Below are 15,388 nucleotides of genomic sequence, written 5' to 3' on the forward strand. Positions count from 1 at the left end.
CATCAAATTAAATATTTATTAAGAAGCATGTGAATATTACACTGAGGAATCACAATGAAAACACCACAATATCAAAAATATAAAACTATGATATTAAGAAAGAATGGTCAATTGCTAGAGTTTAAGGACGAGCTGGAATGTGGGGAGCCCCCTTACTCAAGCCCATTTTGAGAAAACACAATCAATTTGTAAAAAGTGATGGGTCCACTTTACAATAAGGCTACCCTTATAAAGGGGTTATTAATGGTTTATAAGCAGGTTATTACCTAGGTTGTAAGACTTTGTAAATCCTTACTAGACAATTATACACAAGTTATACCACAGTTTTCTTATTCTTGAGTTACTACAAAGGGCAGCCTTATTGTAAAATGGTACCAAAGTGATTTACCTCTGAAAAGCAACAACTTATGTTAGAGACTGTGGTTTGATTTGGCCACGGCACTGAGAACCTTACGCTGTAAGTATGACATAGCCATTACGAGGGAAAAGTACATCCCTTTTACTTCATTCTGAGGAACAGAATTAATTACGGCTACCATTAAATGAACCAAACATTGGTTAGTCCAAATAGTTTTCAGATTAGACATTCATTCTAAAACCCTTGTGAACGGCTTCTGAGATTACATATATACCATATGTACAACTATCATGTATATATATCATGTATATATACACAAGCACAAATACTTAAGCCTTAAAATAAACCTTACACCAAGATAACCTACTATAGGATATTACCTCCTATAGATCCATTACTCTTTTGACCCTCCGGACGTTGGGAGGAAACCCAGAAAGCCCTATTAGGTCTGTTTTGAGAACGTGGAGACTTGCTCTTGTTAATCATCATTAAGCCTCAGACCACTGTCGAAGCCAGTGAGATACTTGCAAACTAGTACCTTGACTGGCCTAATGCCAGTTCATCCTGCCAAAGTCGCCGTTGACGTCGTTGAACTGATTCACCATCAGGTTGAGGTCGAGGTTTCCCGCCTTGCCCGTGGTATGTCTGAGAGTCTCTAGGGTGGTGCCATTGTGTACTTGGCAGGGTGCCAGGCTGCGGTGCCGCATGGCGCTCTCGGGTGACGCCCCGTTGACGTGCCCTGGCTGCTCCAGCATGAGCTCCTGTTTGACTGGGAACACTGGCGGCTGGGCAAAGCTCTCCAGGATGCTGTCGCAGTCCACGTCATCGGGGTAGGAGAAGGGCCTAATCCCGCCCTTCAGGATGCCCTGGTTTGACGGGAAGCCGTAGGAGGCCCAGGTGGGCTGGGATCCGGATGCCGCCTCCTTGCCCTGGGCGAGGCCTCTCTGCTGCAGCTGGCCGTCCCCCACCGTGCCCAGGCACTGTAGGTCGCCCTCGGTGAGCTGGGGCAAGTCGGAGAAGGGGGAGCTACCGTGCGGATCCGGCATCCCCATGCCAGCGGCGGCCTGGATGCTTGGCGGCGGCGTGACGTGGGCGATGGAAACCGCAGGCTGCGCCACGGCGTGCATGGCCATCAGGTATGGAGAGGTGCCACTGAGGGCTGACAGAGGCTTCTGCATGCCATTGGCTGTGGTCGCCTTCGTGTATGTGTTACCGGGCTCTGGAAGGTTGGAAGGAGGTCAGACCTTATCATTAGCCAATGATGTTTTGAATTGATGAGGGACAGGAGATTGGGCCAATCATAGTGCCTGTTTGGGCTTAATCCCAATAAGGTTTGTGGCCTATTCCTTACCTTTCTTAATCTGAGTTGCCTGTGGTTTCACTCTGTTGAGATGATTCACACCTAAATAAAATGGAATTTTGATATTTAGTAATATCGCTCAAAAATAAATGTGTATATATAGCTTGTACCATTGTTTTGACACGTGTGTGGTCCTTTTTCCTTACCGTTGAAGTTGGGAAGGACCTTCATCAATTCTTCGACCTTCCGTTTTTTAGCGATGCAGTAAAAGGGGTCTGCAAATGGTACAGGATGAACGTGAAAATGTGATGAGAGGCACCAGTGCGCTACCTTGCAGGAACGACCAAACAACCTAACTTTAATTCATACAGAGGACCCAAACTTATCATTAGCCAATGATATGTTTTGAATCGGTGAGTGACAGGGGAGGAGGCCCTGCTGGGGTCAATAAGCTTTGAGCTACGGCAAGTGGCCCCGTGGCCACACCCCTATATTCACTAATCCTGGAGTTATCATGCTTTTGTCAATCCCCCTCCTGACCCCTAGGGGGCGACGCACCTTTATCGTCAGGCAGGTATCGGAACTCCAGTGGCTCGCTGACTGCCTGGTCGGAGGGGCGGCGCAGCTGCATGCCCACGGCCTCGGGGACGGTGACGGAGGCACTGAAGTATGGGGGAGTCCTAAAGACGATGGCGACCTGCCTGTGCACGTCGGCCTGCGAGAAGATGCCCTTCGCTTCCCAGTTCTTTCTAAAGAACCGCACTTCGATGTCATCTGGATCGGGGAGCAAATTAAGGATTGATGAGTGAATAAGTGTGAGAAGTGTGAACAGAAGACTGAACAAATAAATATCAGGCAGGATGGTTACTAATTTAGGGCAGATCTAGTGTAATCAACAGCACCTGAAACAGTTGGTGAGTATGGGGTGTAAAATGATTCACAGTTGGCCTGATGTAAATCCACGTTACCTTTCTGGACTTTGTCGCACAGCAGAAAGATCTCGTCCCCTCCCCTCACGCTGCCGCTGTTCCTGTTGACGCGGCAGATGCGCAGCTCGGCTGTGGTGGGGGCACCTGCAGGGGCGAGAGGCCAGGCGGGTCAGCACGTTGGCTCGGTGCCGTTAGCATCGTGTGATCTTGGCAGCTGAACTGGCTGGGTATTGTCAAGTTTGAGGAACTCTCGGATCGGGTAGAAGCATGAGCTCTCCCGCTTCCACCCGCTAGCGGATGTCATCCACACCCCACATCACTCGCGTATTCAAGCACTGTTTCACAAATTGCGTGACCTCTTCATTTCAGAAGAGGAAATAAAAGTGTGATGTTAATCTCTACCTTAAACCCCTTTTCTGCTGTTGTACGAAATCATGACACTCTCGGGGAGTTTCTCTCTCTGCCGTCCCTCTGATCACCCAGTCAGCTCTTGACCTTTACAGGCAGTCCGCCAGACGTGTCCTCCCCTTCCTCCCCCCCCCGGCATTAACCCTTTCGGCGACATCAGCGGCTGCTTTCTGAAGTTGACGGCCGTGTATGCGGGTAATCTCGCCCACTATCGTGCAGGATTTGCATCACCGCGGCAACCCAGAGGAGCTGGGATTTCCGTGGCGTCTGTGATGACATCACGCGATTGTCACCCGGGCGGTGAGATAAGACCCAGGGCAAGCACGCCAAAACAGCTGCTTCACAGAAAGTTAACATCAGCAAAAAGCCACAGAGAACACTCCTGCGGAACGTGCAGTTCAGTCTGTCAATTTTCATCATGGTGATATGAAATTGTCACTGTAGTCTGTGTGAGCTAACTGGGCTGCTTGGACTAATGTCCCATATTAAAGTAGGACTGTAAAAAGTAACTTCATATGTGTCACCTTTACATCCTTAACACTAATGGCTGAATTCTGATGGACATTGTGATTAAAATGCAATTGTTGCCACAGATATATTTAAAAATGTAGCCTACATAGAATTTTTTCTCAGTCAAAACATTTTTTCACAAACACTGTTGTCTCTGTACAGACAGGTTGATCATTCCTGGTTGTTATTTTGTACAACAAATACTTGAATTATTGATTATAAATGCATGCCTTCTTTCTTGAAAACCTATCAGGCTGATGCCAATCAAGGGTTCTAAACAGGATTTGTCAGTCTTCCTTTACAGTTATCAGTATAAAAATACCACGAAAAAAATCTCAAGAACAATTCAGGAATCATGAGAACCATGAGCTTAAATGGCGACGTGAGCAGACTGGGGACTCAGTACTGAATGTTGAAAGTTAGGGGGCGCTATTATGCGTTACGCTCCAAACCTAAATCCCACATGGGGCAGAGTGAAGGACTGGGAACTTTCCTCCCTGCTACCAACACGGCAGGCAGAAAAACACAGGGCTCAGGCGCATGAACAGAAAGTGAAAGCAAAGCGGCAGTACGGGCTGCACTCACGGTTGTCGAAAATGGGGTTGGAGACCAGAGGCTCCATGGCCTGCACATAGCGGCCCATCTTGTCCTGCAGGAAGATCTGGAAGCACAGGCGCACCACGTTCAGGTCGTACTCCTCGATCTGCAGCAGCTGCTCCTGTGGCACTATAGGCGACAGGGTGGAACATCGTCAGCGTCGAACCCAGGGGGGAGACAGGGCGTGTTTCTCAATAACAAGAACACAATGATCGTACTTGTGGTCTCGCTAACTTTCCTCCCAAGAACGAACTTGGGCCGCAATGAATGGTGGCACTGCTCTCATTCGGAAGCAGGAATGACATCCGGGGATTTTTACCATCCTCCGTACTTCTGTTCTTAGTATTGGAACATGCTTTTCGGCAATGGAGGATGATGTAAAATGGGTACACGAACACAAGTATGGTCAAGTAGACTTAATGAGAAAAATCCAGGGGTTGCCATGTCCCAGCATGCAACGGGGCATCAATAACTACGGGAGAGGTCAGCTTCAAGAATTAGACGGCTGGAAGCCGTGATGAAGTGTAGATAGCAGGTAATGATCTGCACCTTTTGTAGCCATTATTAAATCATTGTAACTAATATATCAGCGAATTACCCTAAAGAATTAACCATAATAGCTACGGCTTGTGTAAAAAATATTTGACTATTTAGAAAGAGACCTAGAAAACAGAGAGGATAAGCCAGATAAATAGCTTGGTATTCTTGGGGCCTGAGCTAAATACCTGCAAAGAAATACTGTCAGCTACAGAAAAGATTTAACTACAGGAAACAATATGAGACCGTCAGCTGAATCAAACTGCACTGAAGCCCTGCCTTAATGTTGTAACCACAAGCCTAGACTAGCGACCGGAAATAAACACAAAGAGCTTCATTCTTCTACGCAGTACGACGAGTCCGTCGAGTACGACACACTTTCCTATTTGACAGAAACATCCGTTGAAAACCGGAACGCAAGACATGCTACGGTCACGTCGCGCCGAGGAAGTAAACAGGTGTGGGGGCGGTGACCAGGAACCGCTTCCTGTATTATCAGGGAGGTGAGGAAGTGCAGGAGCGAGAGGCTGACAGGCTAGGAGAGAGGTGAGCGTGAGAGAGAAGCAAGGCTGTGCCCTACAAGTCACAACATTCTCTATTTCCACCTCCAAGACCTTCAGCCTTTTCTTAGCGTGAACATTCACGCTTTCTGCTTCATCAACGCCAAAAGTGCACAGCCTGCCGCTCACAAACACGGCCATTGGGTACATGCGCCCACATGTGTGAGCGTGCATCACACATGCATATGCCTGCACACATCCACCCACACAGTTTCGACGTGCACCTCCCCCGGATACATGCCTTGTGGTCACTGAGGACACATAACCTCCGGGTGATAGCAAAGTGAGGGAACCGAGACCAGATATGGGGGCTGATGGAGACGCAACCCCCTCCCATCCCACGCATCCCTAACCAAGCACATACGCTGTGACACGGCATCAAAAACAACAGAGAACTGGGCCACAGAGAGATGGGGTGTGGAGGTGTGTCACAGGCCTACTCAGGCACAGGGAAGACCTTGTAGGGGTATAGATCTTGTTTTTGGCGCAAAATATGAATGAGGAAGCAGACAAAAGGTGATGTCAGAGGGAGGGAGTTGTGTCTGTTGCGCCGTGGGCGTTGAACACGGGGAAAGTGCACCAGCGGGGGTGGAGGGGGTGAGCGAGCATTCAGAGTCAGACAGCCAGTGGCATTTTGATTCTATAGTTCTTCTCAGGGCTCCCTCTCTCTCGTTCCCCTCACAAGTTACACTTGTGAAACCAAAACAAAAGTGACAGCTAAGTCTAAGCGTGGCCGAAGCAACGTGGGGATTAAAACGATAGAGCTGCTGAACACACACTCGGTTAAGCTGGATAAGTTTGATCTCAGATGGATGCTTTGAGCACAAGGATTTATGATCTCATTAGGTTTAGGCCGAGCCTCCTCTGAGAAATGGAGAAACCTCACTTACAAAGCTATGGTTCTGAATCTCCCAGCAAGGGCTTTGCTGGAGGTCTTACCGTTAAAGGGGTTGATGCACTGTTTCATCCTCTGCATTATGGCTTCCTTCACCTCCTTCCGTTTGACGCACTGTATCCCCAGGTTCTGAAAGCTGAGGGCAGAAGAGACGATGGGTGTTAAACCTGAGTGTTGTGATGAGGGCCCAGCTGGTGGGGTCAGCACAGACAGCACTAATTTCTGCCCCGTGTCCTCGGGGACCAGCAGTTACTCCATATTTTTGCTCTCTCCCAACTCGCAGCATATCTGTACAAAACAAACAAAATCACTGAATGAAAGGTACAGGGGCGTTGGGAGCTGGGAAGGAACGGAAATGTGGGCTGAGCAACACTGATATAGAGTAACGACAGGGTAGAAAGGTGGACAGTGCATCTGGAGCCGGTTCCGGTCAGCGTATATGGGTACAAGGCAGCGGTACACTATGGATTACATCACAAGGTATAAACACACACTCACTCACACAAGCAGTGACACTATAGGGGCATGGGGTGTGCCTGTGTGGGTTAGCCTTTTTCATACAGCTGCTCCCTGGGTTACGATGCTCCTTGTTTTTCACATTCAGTACATTAGTTGATATATTACATGAGATATTCTACATTTTATTATAAAATAGGATTTGTGTTAGTGATTTTGTCCAACTGCAGGCTAATGTAGGTGTTCTAAGCATGTTTAAGGTAGGCTAGGCTAGGCTATGGTGTTTGTTAGGTTAGGTGTTCTGTATTAAAATGCATTTTCGCCTTAAGAGAGGTTTATGGAACGTAAGCCCTTCATAACCTAGGCTGTACTGCATATGAGGCTTGCTGGCTTCCCTGGTTTTTCTCTGCACTCTGTGCACGCTGACCAGCCCTAGGTGGTATCTCAGAGTTTCATTCTGTCATGGGAAACAGCGGGGGGGATTTCCCTGGCGAGGACCCACTGGTCATCTTATGCAAAGCATTTGCCATAGTACTGTTTTCCTACTGTGGTTTTCAAAGAGACGATGAGTCTGACCACACTGGAAAATCAAATAGGAACTCCTTTGAAGTTTTCTAGTATTACGATTAACTGGTTTTTCTGACTTGAAACTTTTAAAAATATGGGAATGTGAATCTCTTTTTAGGTGATTTTTAAAAATAGGCTGGAGATTTTAAGTTCTGCATATGGATGGTCACCATGATTTCAAGAAATCAACTAAAAACACATGAATTAGCTATAACTTTTTTTCTTACTAGAGTATTATCATATTAATGAGGTGAAAATGTCACAGTCTATCTCCTTATTTTTCCCAGTGTCACTGCTTGTGTGAGTGAGTGTGTGTTTATGCCTTGTGATGTAATCCATAGTGTACTGCTGCCCGGAACAGGCTCCAGATGTCACTGTCCACCTTTCTACCCTGTCGTTACTCTATATCAGTGTTCCTCAGCTCAGTCCTCAGTCACCCCCTGACACTCCATGTTCCTGTTCCCTCCCGGCTCACAGCGCAACCAATACCAGGCAGCGTTCTCGAACCTGCCGGTCCTTTGGTGTTACTCTGAGCATCGAGGCCAGAGCGGTTCGGGGACAGGGGACAGATGATGACTTACGCATAGATCCTACGGTCCGCGCTCATTTCAGCCTCGTAGTACCCGTCCTTGCAGTCCTTGCCAACCAGCTCGTGGGGGTGTGGTCTGTACGGCTCATTCTTCGTCACCAATGACACGCGGATCTTCCCTTTACCAAATATGTTAAAAATCTAAAGATGGAAGTAATGGACAAAGAAAAGTCATGTTAGAACTTGTTGAGCACTTGTCCAAAACAAACTATTGATATTACCTACAGCAAACAAATGCTTTTCTTCCCAGTCTATTACAACAAGCATTGATACCAGGGGGTTAACATAATAGATTATGTGCTATGCTGAGGAAATATACTTACATATTTTCTCATTTAACAGTGCACAAGGTAAAATTGCAGTGTTACGCATTTCAGATGCATGCAGCATTACATAATTATTTTGTTAATCCGTTTCTGAATACAAAACGATAATCTGGGCTTCAATGTGCTTGTACAGACAATGAAGCACCTTCCCCCAGAGGTCTTCTTGTTTTTATTCGTTAATGTAACCGCTCTCTAAATATTCAACGGTTCATTCATTTCCTCTGTTTCATTTAAAGGTACCGGTGACACCAATTCATTGAAAAGTGCAGCTCGGGCGTGCTTTTGCCTCCCTCTTACCTGAATGGTGGGGTAGGTCTTGTTGTCGTCGGTGCTCCTCTCCCCCAGGATGCTGCCCGCCGATCGCCCTTCGCACTTGTACCGGTACCGCATGCCCCTCTGTTTCGGCTGCTCGAATATCTCCGCGTAAGGCTTGCACACTGCAATGGAGCGGGAGAGTGTTCATCCAGTAAATCCATTCCCATCATCCATCCACCGTGGAGAGGATGGGGGCTCAGAGTCATTACAAAAAACGAAAAAGAACTGCTTCCGTCAACTGCCACGTTTCATTTATAAACACCCCTCTGGTGAACGCATAGAGATTGTGAAGAATTACTTACGCGCAAATTGGGAAATGCTTCATACTTAAGAGTAACAATACAGTCGGAATTGTATGTGTTCAGTGCTCCACCAGTTACTGCGTTTTACACGATGACCGTTATAATCGAGGTAAATATAGGCTACTATTGCAAGCCTCAGTTTCTCAATCATTTAATTTACTGTATCTTTGAGAAGACTGATGACGTTATAAGATAGAGACGCACAAAGTTTAAATACGCTGGAAATTAGGGTGCATGGGTCTGTGGCAACTACCCGCGTAAATATATATAAACTTTTTGCAGTGAGAGAACTTGACAGTAAACACAATGGAAATCACATCAGAATCCTACATTCTGCACAGAGGTAATTATTGTCAATGACTATTACTGTTATTTACAACCACGTTTGAAAGTAAATTTAACATGTGCATAGAAAATGCAGAAATGGAAAATAAATGCCAAATTGAGCTGCCCACATACCAAACGGCATCATATTCGCCTAAACCGTCATTGGCCAGATAAGACGTACAGAGAACATTCACTGTAGTAACCAAAATTTAGGTTACTGAATATGCAGTGTGTTCATCAGAACAATGAATCGGACGCAGTATTCAAATTCAAAAAAGGGGTGAAACGTTTATTGAAAGTCGAGTTTCTAAAAAAAGGAAGCTGGAATTTCATGACTTCCCCAATTACATTCGCATTCTCGTCCAACTTTGAAAAGAATTTACTCCCGTAGCAAACTGCGTTTTTCTGAGATTGTGTTTATGACTTGATGGTACAGTATTCATTCCGCAGGTTTAGCTTTCAGGCGTAAATTTCCTTCCGCATTTCTGCGATTTTAGCTGCATAATACGGGTCGAACGCGTAGTGGCGCCGTAGAGTTTCATTTTAAAATAACAATCGGGTCTCTGTTAAAAATGATCTGCACCAAGCATTTAGTAAAACTTGATAATTAATTAAAATGATCCTACAAGTTGGTAAAACAACACATTTTAGTCCATCTGTGAGCTACACTGATATAACAGCAGCATACGAAACAACGGTACAATGCGGATATTAAGTTTTGAAATAAGAAAGTAATTTTCACCGGCATTTTAAGGTTAACGTTTTGCAGTAGGCGTCATGCGACAGCTAGAAGTCTTGCAGTCTTGTAGTTGTGGTCATTTTTTAATCCCGCAAAGAAAAACGGGTAAATATAAAGCTATAGCCTATTTAAACTTTTATATATGGAATATATATGACAAGGAGTAACGACATTTTTTTATGTGTATGAAAAAGATTACAGTTTTTGTCCATGGCACCAGGAAGACAGTTTAAAACAGCAGGCATAGAATGCAATAATCATCGTTACAAACCTAAGAGTTATAAAGTAACTTGCGTAGCGCTAAGAGCATAAAATGGTTCTCTACTCACAGTTCATGTTGTGGACGGTCTTATCACACTTTATCATTTCAACGTCAAGTTTCAACTAATACTAGAGAGGTGATGTATTGAGTTTAAAAGACGGAGCCGGGAATTCCCCCCCCAGATCTCCGCCCATTTTGGGCGGTTTTATTATTAAACTAATACGTCACATAATCAAACATACTGTATGTTTCAGCGGTAGGCTACCTGTTAATTACGAGTCAGTCAACAGTAACAGGAAGCACAAGTGCTGTAGAAGGCCATAGAATTACAATATTAAAATACACTTTATTAAATCCACTAAGCGGAGTGACAGCGTTCTCGTAAAGCACAAACTTTTTGCCAATATAAACATGCCTCACTATTCTTTCCAAAACAGCCATCATGATTTCTCTGGCCACAAACAGGAGACGGACCTGTGTCCAGTGAGCTGGCTCACATATCGCAACATTACAGCGAGGCCACTGGTTATTAGTACAGGCGAGGTGACCTCATGCATCAAGAATAAAAACTACGAGCGTTTCCAAAGTGAAAAAACATGAACACTTTCGATGAGTCTTGACCTGCATCGGGTAAAGTGTAGAGGTTATTCAATTCCAATATTTCAATTATTAGGAAGAACGTGCTAATTATCTGCATTTATACGTTTGCTTAAGCAAATTTAATCCGTTATTTACGTTAAGACATTGTATGTGTATCCTATATTATATACATACTGGGTAATCCCCGGCCGACATCCGAAGTTCTGAAGTGGGAATCTCCCGGGTAGCCTACTATTTAATATTAAGCATGTCATGCTATTCACTTTCTCATAAAAAGTAGGTTAATTCGCCAAATGAACGCGCCTTTTAATGGCGCTAAATTCCTATGCATCACGAACTGTATTTTATACCAGCAAAGAAATTAAAAATCATATTCAGGAATCAGGAAAGATTATCTTAGATTATCACCTTTTCAGTTTGTGTGCAGAGCGCTTGGAGTTAATGTCGACGGAGCGGGCAGATTAAGAACAAACATCGCTTACAGTTAATATCCTTATTAAGTGATTTATCCTCCGAGTCGAAATGTAACTACACATCTCGGCGTCGCAGACGGCTGTAACTGTGATTGGTCCACAGGGTAGCATTCGCTTATTATGGGAGCGAAGACAGCGTACATCCCAGATGTACTTATATCCCCGATTGAAACTGGAGCGTTAGTTTTATCTGACATTAAATAACCCACCTTAGGCATCATAGCAAGAAATCTACAAAACACTCAGGATGACAGCGCCAACTTCACTTACCTCCATGAAGTTTATTAGCGCTCTGCAACACTAAAAAGTAAGTAAAAAGTAGCATAGACACTAACTTCAGAATATGCATGAAAAGTGACTTTGTAGCGGCTCGACATTTTTACAGATTTGCCTACGGGAAGTTAGGAGGAGCACAAACGTAACCCGGACTCGATAAATGGATACTTTGTTAAATGTTTGCTTTTCTGTTCAACTGCATGATTCAAAAATTGAATATGTCGCAGTGTGGGAAGACAATAAATAATCCGAAACATCCAAAACTATGTATCACCTAGCGTTTTGGCTGAGTAATTATTGAGCCAGCCAGCCACCCCACACACAAAAATTAATAAAAACTGTTAAATAGGCGCACTAAATTCAAAACATTACGCCCGTGTCAAGACCAAACGGAATCAATGCGAGGAAAAAAGCAAAGGTCTGTTAGGGGTTTTACACTTTTTTGGTGTTATTTTAAAGGAGGCAATATACATTACATACAAAAATACCCTTTCAAATACATTTATTACCTTACAAAACAATACCAAAATCAACGGTTTATTGTGATAAATGAAAAGACTGACAGATCTGACAGAGCGCTCTGCATGTAAATGAAGTGACTGCAAGGTTTGTGACGTTTACATTTATATAAAAGTACGTTACAAATATGCTAATATAAATAAAATAATCCCGTCAAAGAATGCATCTTCAAAGTAGGTGATCGATGGATGTATAACTTCCAAATATCATGGTGGAATCATTCTGCAGATGAGAGAGTGAAGCTGAAGTCCCTTCGGAAGACGGACACCAGAGGAGCCCTTGGGGGGAGGGGCCTCCGTAGGAGGCACACGCAGTCACCAGCCCGTGCTCATGCTCAGGGAGTCACAACAGCAGGAGGAGAAAAGCCAGAAAGTCATCCCACGGCGACAAACATGACATAGCCGGGCGCTACACGCCGAGCAACCCAGCCTGTCACAGGACGACGGGGAGAAAAATGGGATCAGCTATCAGCTCCTGTTCTGTGCATCCCGGAGAGAGAGAGAGAGGGAGAGAGAGAGAGAGACGCATCCAAACTGGAGGGTGGCTGGGGGGGTGCTGAAGAAGCATGGCCGCTTCCACAGAAGGGTCCTTCTTAGCTCAGCTATTTCCAACTGAATCAAACGGAAAATTGAAAAGGGAGGCAGGCAAAAAAAAAAGAAAAAAAAAAGGGGGGGGGGGGGTGGGTGGAGGTGAGGGGGTGAGGTTTCGGGAGTCAGAGATAGATATGAAATCAAAAACGGACTTTCGACTGCTTGCTTTCAGTGAATAAAACTGAAATTTTCAGTGCATTAGAGGGGGAGAGAAACACTTTGTGAAAACCGTGATTTTTAGGGCAGTTATTTACATAAATTGTATCCACTGCACAAATGATGCCTTTGACAAGTTCGGCGCCAAGAGTAATGACAACCTGATGAGGCAAAGAAAAGCGGAATCGACGCAAAGGTGGCAGGACCTAGATAAATCCATTCTCCATTCAGGCGGCGCTGGGTCTCACCCGGAGTGCCAACACAGGGCCCTTGGTCCATTTCACATTTACCGCAGTCTCACTCTAGGCTCCGTCAGGTCGGCAGTGGATCGGTGTCAACGGCGTTTTAAAACGGAAAAGCACCGGAGGCTCTTGAAATTAAACGACGGAGGAGGAGCAGGAGTGTCAAGCACGCCGGCTGACTGCTATCGGTTTAGGGTGAGTCTGATCGAGTTCTTGACAACGCGCAGGTTACTGGTGGGGAGGGGGGAGGAGGCGTCTGGAAGCTCCTTGCTGGAGAGCCTCTGAAAAACATGACAGACAGGAGAAAGAGTGCATGCACACACAGACACACACAAAGACAGGCAGAGACACACACACACAGAGGGTTATTCACAGGTTGGAGTATCTCTTTATGCCAAGGGAATTTCCAGCACCTTGTCTTTGCCCAGATTTCACTATTGTTGTGTCTTTCATGAGACGGCGGGGGGGGGGGGGGGTATTTTTACCTGTGTTCTCGACGTGTCGATGGTTGGAATAGGCATGGGCTTTGTGGCATCAAGACTCTAAAGGGGGGGGGGGTAGACAGCACCCTGCATTTAATATATGTTTATCAATAGAGCATCACTAAGACATAATGTTAAACATTAAAAAAATGAATTAATAATGAGACCACTTTCGATTACTAGTGAACAAAGGAAAACAGCAGAGAGACCCAGCAGCTGTTGCTTGGAAGGAAGAGGGGCTCAGCTTTGCATGACATTCAGATGCAGTGACTGTACACCCACCGGCACGGGGCTGTCCCTATGCTTGAGCCTCTCTTCGGAAGGGGGACAGGGGTCCTGAGCTGTCGAACTGTCAGAGGAAAGCTGCAGTCCGGAGAGGGGGGGGGGGGAAAAAAAAAGGTCACGGGGCATTAGCACGGGGCATTAGCACGGAGCATTAGCACGGAGCATTAGCACGGAGCATTAGCACGGAGCATTAGCACGGAGCATTAGCACTTGTCTGACATGAAGCCTGCCATTCCCCAATGATCTGCAGACATGAGCAGTGCCACCTTGTCTGTGCCCCTGAGCCTCTTGGGAGATTCCTCTGATGGGGGCGGAGAGTGTGGTCTCTTGGGTGCAGAGCTGGTGCCGCCTGTACCGTTCACTGTGACGGGCTTGGTCGTGGGCGAGGTAAGGTGTGGGACACCCCGACTCAACAGCGTGGGGATGGAGTTCCCAGCTGCGGGGGGAGGGGGGACACTCTTGTTAAACTGCATTTCACACTACACACGAGCCACTGAAAATGGTGGTAGCTGGTACGTACTTGTTCCAATCACCGGGATAGACATGCCTTGCTCTGGGCTAGGGGAGGAATTCTCCTTCACTGGAGAAACTTCACAAAACAGAGGTACTTGTGGCTTGGGTGGCGAGATTCTGCGGGAAGACAGGATTGGGTGACCCTCACAGCCTGTTGGCCCAAAACTAACTGGTAATGAGACACACAGACTGAGGTGAGAGCCAGAGCCAGTACCTGTCCTCGCTGTCGGAGTCTGCCTTGCAGGGCTTGCTTACGGGGGTTGGGGAGCTGAATGGCGTGCCGCAGTCCGTGTCTCTGGAGCTGTCTAGCTGGCTCCCGTCCAGCGAAGTGCGTTTCGATCCTCCGTTGGAGGTGCGGTTTATATCTGCCAAACTCTGAAGGGGGGGGGAGATGTCTTAATGATACATTAACATGCAGCATTACTGTACAAGGCGGGCAGCAAAAGAATGTTGTCAGTTCCACAAGTCGATGCTTTGGGCTGCGGTCTCCTACCTTCTTCTTCTTCTGAAGGACCTCTGGGGGAAGATACTGGTGGAGCTGCTTCTTCTTCACATGAGTTGCTTCAATCTTCATGCCTTCCTTCAGCATGTTGATGTTGTTGGCCTGCCTGTACACTGAGGGGAGGGGCAACTCACAGTCAACTCCATGAACGACTTCTGCAGACTCGGAACCCATTTTTGACTCAGAACCCAAAGTTAAGCTGTAGGAGCCCAGGTTCCGCCAAAGCCGATTGCTGCGATCCCGATAACAGGATCTACAGTGAAGCTCCATTATACGATACCGTAAAACGGACAACGGCAGCAGTGGGAAGGCTACCATAGTACATAACATCCTCCCGCACTGGGACCACCAACATAGAGGGTTCAAACTTCCGAATAAAATAAAAATATGCAGAATAGTGAGGAATAAGGAGCCTTTTGAGACACACAACAATAGAATTTGCTGGAGTCACAAGTGAGTTTTAATACTTCGTAGCGTTTTACACCGAGATAAAACTTCTAACGCGTGGAGAGCATGAAAGCAGGAATAATCCCATTTTAGCAGCACCAAATAGACTGCCTTTCTGCGATCCGCACGTCGCAGAGCTTTAAATAGGAGTGGCGTGCTTACCAGTGTCTGTGAAGGCCTGGATGTCGTACGTCAGGTCGATGTTCACGCTCTCGGGGGTCTCCACTTTTTTGAAGATGATCCCGATGAACCACATGGAGACAAACTCGTTCCTGTTTGATGGAAGGGTTTTGCAGGAAGCCAAGTATTTCTCAGAATCCAGCCTA

General features: G+C 46.1%; 2 protein-coding genes across 3 annotated transcripts; both read right to left on the bottom strand.

Moving 5' to 3' along the window:
- Positions 1–2: 2 nt before the first annotated feature.
- On the bottom strand, positions 3–11,390 carry LOC111850776 (proto-oncogene c-Rel-like). 2 transcript variants are annotated; one of them, XM_023825020.2, is made up of 10 exons: positions 11,321–11,390; positions 8,330–8,469; positions 7,699–7,847; positions 6,139–6,230; positions 4,091–4,231; positions 2,627–2,731; positions 2,217–2,432; positions 1,865–1,933; positions 1,710–1,760; positions 3–1,577 (listed from the first exon to the last, which is right to left on the bottom strand). In XM_023825020.2, exons 1-10 carry the CDS (start codon positions 11,373–11,375, stop codon positions 907–909), a joined length of 1,689 nt encoding a protein of 562 aa, XP_023680788.2. In that variant the 5' UTR covers positions 11,376–11,390; the 3' UTR covers positions 3–906. The 2 variants fall into 2 exon arrangements, with proteins under 2 accessions (XP_023680788.2, XP_023680789.2); XM_023825021.2 differs by lacking the exon at positions 11,321–11,390 and adding an exon at positions 10,045–10,675.
- A 421-nt stretch (positions 11,391–11,811) lies between these two features.
- On the bottom strand, positions 11,812–15,328 carry LOC140581363 (poly(A) polymerase gamma-like). Its single transcript, XM_072703919.1, has 8 exons — positions 15,225–15,328; positions 14,607–14,728; positions 14,328–14,488; positions 14,121–14,230; positions 13,867–14,036; positions 13,598–13,678; positions 13,319–13,375; positions 11,812–13,114 (listed from the first exon to the last, which is right to left on the bottom strand). The coding sequence occupies exons 1-8, from the start codon at positions 15,316–15,318 to the stop codon at positions 13,016–13,018; spliced, it is 894 nt and encodes a 297-aa protein (XP_072560020.1). The 5' UTR covers positions 15,319–15,328; the 3' UTR covers positions 11,812–13,015.
- Between the last annotated feature and the right edge of the window lie 60 nt (positions 15,329–15,388).

The sequence above is a fragment of the Paramormyrops kingsleyae genome, chromosome 20 (assembly GCF_048594095.1).
Source record: "Paramormyrops kingsleyae isolate MSU_618 chromosome 20, PKINGS_0.4, whole genome shotgun sequence".
Taxonomy (NCBI): Eukaryota; Metazoa; Chordata; class Actinopteri; order Osteoglossiformes; family Mormyridae; genus Paramormyrops; species Paramormyrops kingsleyae.